Here is a 2,055-nt window from a genome sequence, read left to right on the forward strand (position 1 = left end):
ACACCTCATACCCTCATCCTGCCCAATCCTCTGTCCTATTCGCCTCTACCAATCCTCACAATCCTTATCTCTCTATCCTCTTCCACCCCCGTTCCTTATTTATGAGTCGTTATAAGACTTTGTACTTCATTCCCGCCAAACACAACCAAATTACATCGTTCCTACAACATTCAATCATATTACAACGTTCCTACAACATTCCCACCAAACACAACCAAATTACAACGTTCCTACAACATTCCCACCAAACACAACCAAATTACAACGTTCCTACAACATTCGACCAAACTCTGATGTTGCTATCGACCAAATCACAACGTTCCCACAACGTTCGACCAAACTACAACGTTCCTACAACATTCGACCAAACTCCGACGTTCCCGCAACATTCGACCAAACTACAACGTTCCTACAACATTCGACCAAACTCCGACGTTCCCACAACATTCGACCAAACTCCGACGTTCCCACAACATTCGACCAAACTACAACGTTCCCACAACATTCGACCAAGCTCCGCCGTTGAGTCTAATCTATGTTAAACAGTCAATGCTAATTAGCGATGCATTCTGTCTTGACTGTGCTAAATAGTCAAACATTCTTAATTAGCTGTTACAAGAAGCACATAATATATACATATTATATTATATGGTGGGGGGGGGATATCCACCCCCCAACACCACCACCATTACTGCGCGTCTGGGATCCATCCTGGAGGTAAGTTCGAACCCTAAGCGCCTCGTTCCTACATTTGTCCGCCATGTTCTCCACCCTTCCACCACCATTCATTCCGTCGTCATCTTCCTGTCCTGTCTACTCTTCCTCCTCCTGGCCCTCATCATCTACCTGTTCCGTCTACTTCTCCTCCTCCAGGCCGTCGTCATCTACCTGTTCCGTCTACTTCTCCTCCTCCAGGCCGTCGTCATCTACCTGTTCCGTCTACTTCTCCTCCTCCTGGCCGTTGTCATCTATCTGTCCCGTCTACTCTTCCTCCTGGCCATCGTCATCTACCTGTCCCGTCTACTTCTCCTCCTCCTGGCCATCGTCATCTACCTGTCCCGTCTACTTCTCCTAATGGCCCTCATCATCTACCTGTCCCGTCTACTTCTCCTCCTCCTGGCCCTCGTCATCTACCTGTTCCGTCTACTTCTCCTCCTCCTGGCCCTCGTCATCTACCTGTTCCGTCTACTTCTCCTCCTCCTGGCCCTCGTCATCTACCTGTTCCGTCTACTTCTCCTCCTCCTGGCCCTCGTCATCTACCTGTCCCGTCTACTTCTCCTCCTCCTGGCCCTCATCATCTACCTGTCCCGTCTACTTCTCCTCCTCCTGGCCCTCGTCATCTACCTGTTCCGTCTACTTCTCCTCCTCCTGGCCATCGTCATCTACCTGTCCCGTCTACTTCTCCTCCTCCTGGCCCTCATCATCTACCTGTCCCGTCTACTTCTCCTCCAGGCCGTCGTCATCTACCTGTCCCGTCTACTTCTCCTCCTCCAGGCCGTCGTCATCTACCTGTCCCGTCTACTTCTCCTCCTGGCCCTCGTCATCTACCTGTCCCGTCTACTTCTCCTCCTCCAGGCCGTCGTCATCTACCTGTCCCGTCTACTTCTCCTCCTGGCCCTCGTCATCTACCTGTCCCGTCTACTTCTCCTCCTCCTGGCCATCGTCATCTACCTGTTCCGTCTACTTCTCCTCCTCCTGGCCATCGTCATCTACCTGTCCCGTCTACTTCTGCTCCTCCTGGCCCTCATCATCTACCTGCCCCGTCTACTTCTACTCCTGGCGCCCCTTCCTTAACTTTCCCTGCGGGTCAACCCGCCTTGCGGGACCTCAAGTGTCCAACGTTGGTCTAAATTGGTCTGGACCACTTCCTGTGGAGGAGGCTCTTGTCCCTCTGTTATTATGGCCTCTAGAGCGGTCACCAGGGCCCCCAGGGACCACAACTACCACCACCAGGGCCACCAGGGCCCACAACTATCACCACCAGGGCCACCAGGCACCACAACTACCACCACCAGGCCACCAGGCACCACAACTACCACCACCAGGGCCACCAGG

At 52.7% G+C, this 2,055-nt stretch overlaps 1 protein-coding gene across 1 annotated transcript in view; it reads left to right on the forward strand.

The window, feature by feature from the left end:
* The window catches only part of LOC138372168 (uncharacterized), a 10,158-nt gene extending 8,364 nt beyond the window's left edge, over positions 1 to 1,794 (forward strand). The window contains exon 2 of the mRNA XM_069337479.1: positions 874 to 1,794. Within this exon, the coding sequence (XP_069193580.1) occupies positions 874 to 1,794 (921 nt within the window). The remainder of the gene's footprint in view (positions 1 to 873) is intronic.
* Positions 1,795 to 2,055: the final 261 nt, after the last annotated feature.

Source organism: Procambarus clarkii, chromosome 38 (assembly GCF_040958095.1).
Source record: "Procambarus clarkii isolate CNS0578487 chromosome 38, FALCON_Pclarkii_2.0, whole genome shotgun sequence".
NCBI lineage: Eukaryota > Metazoa > Arthropoda > Malacostraca > Decapoda > Cambaridae > Procambarus > Procambarus clarkii.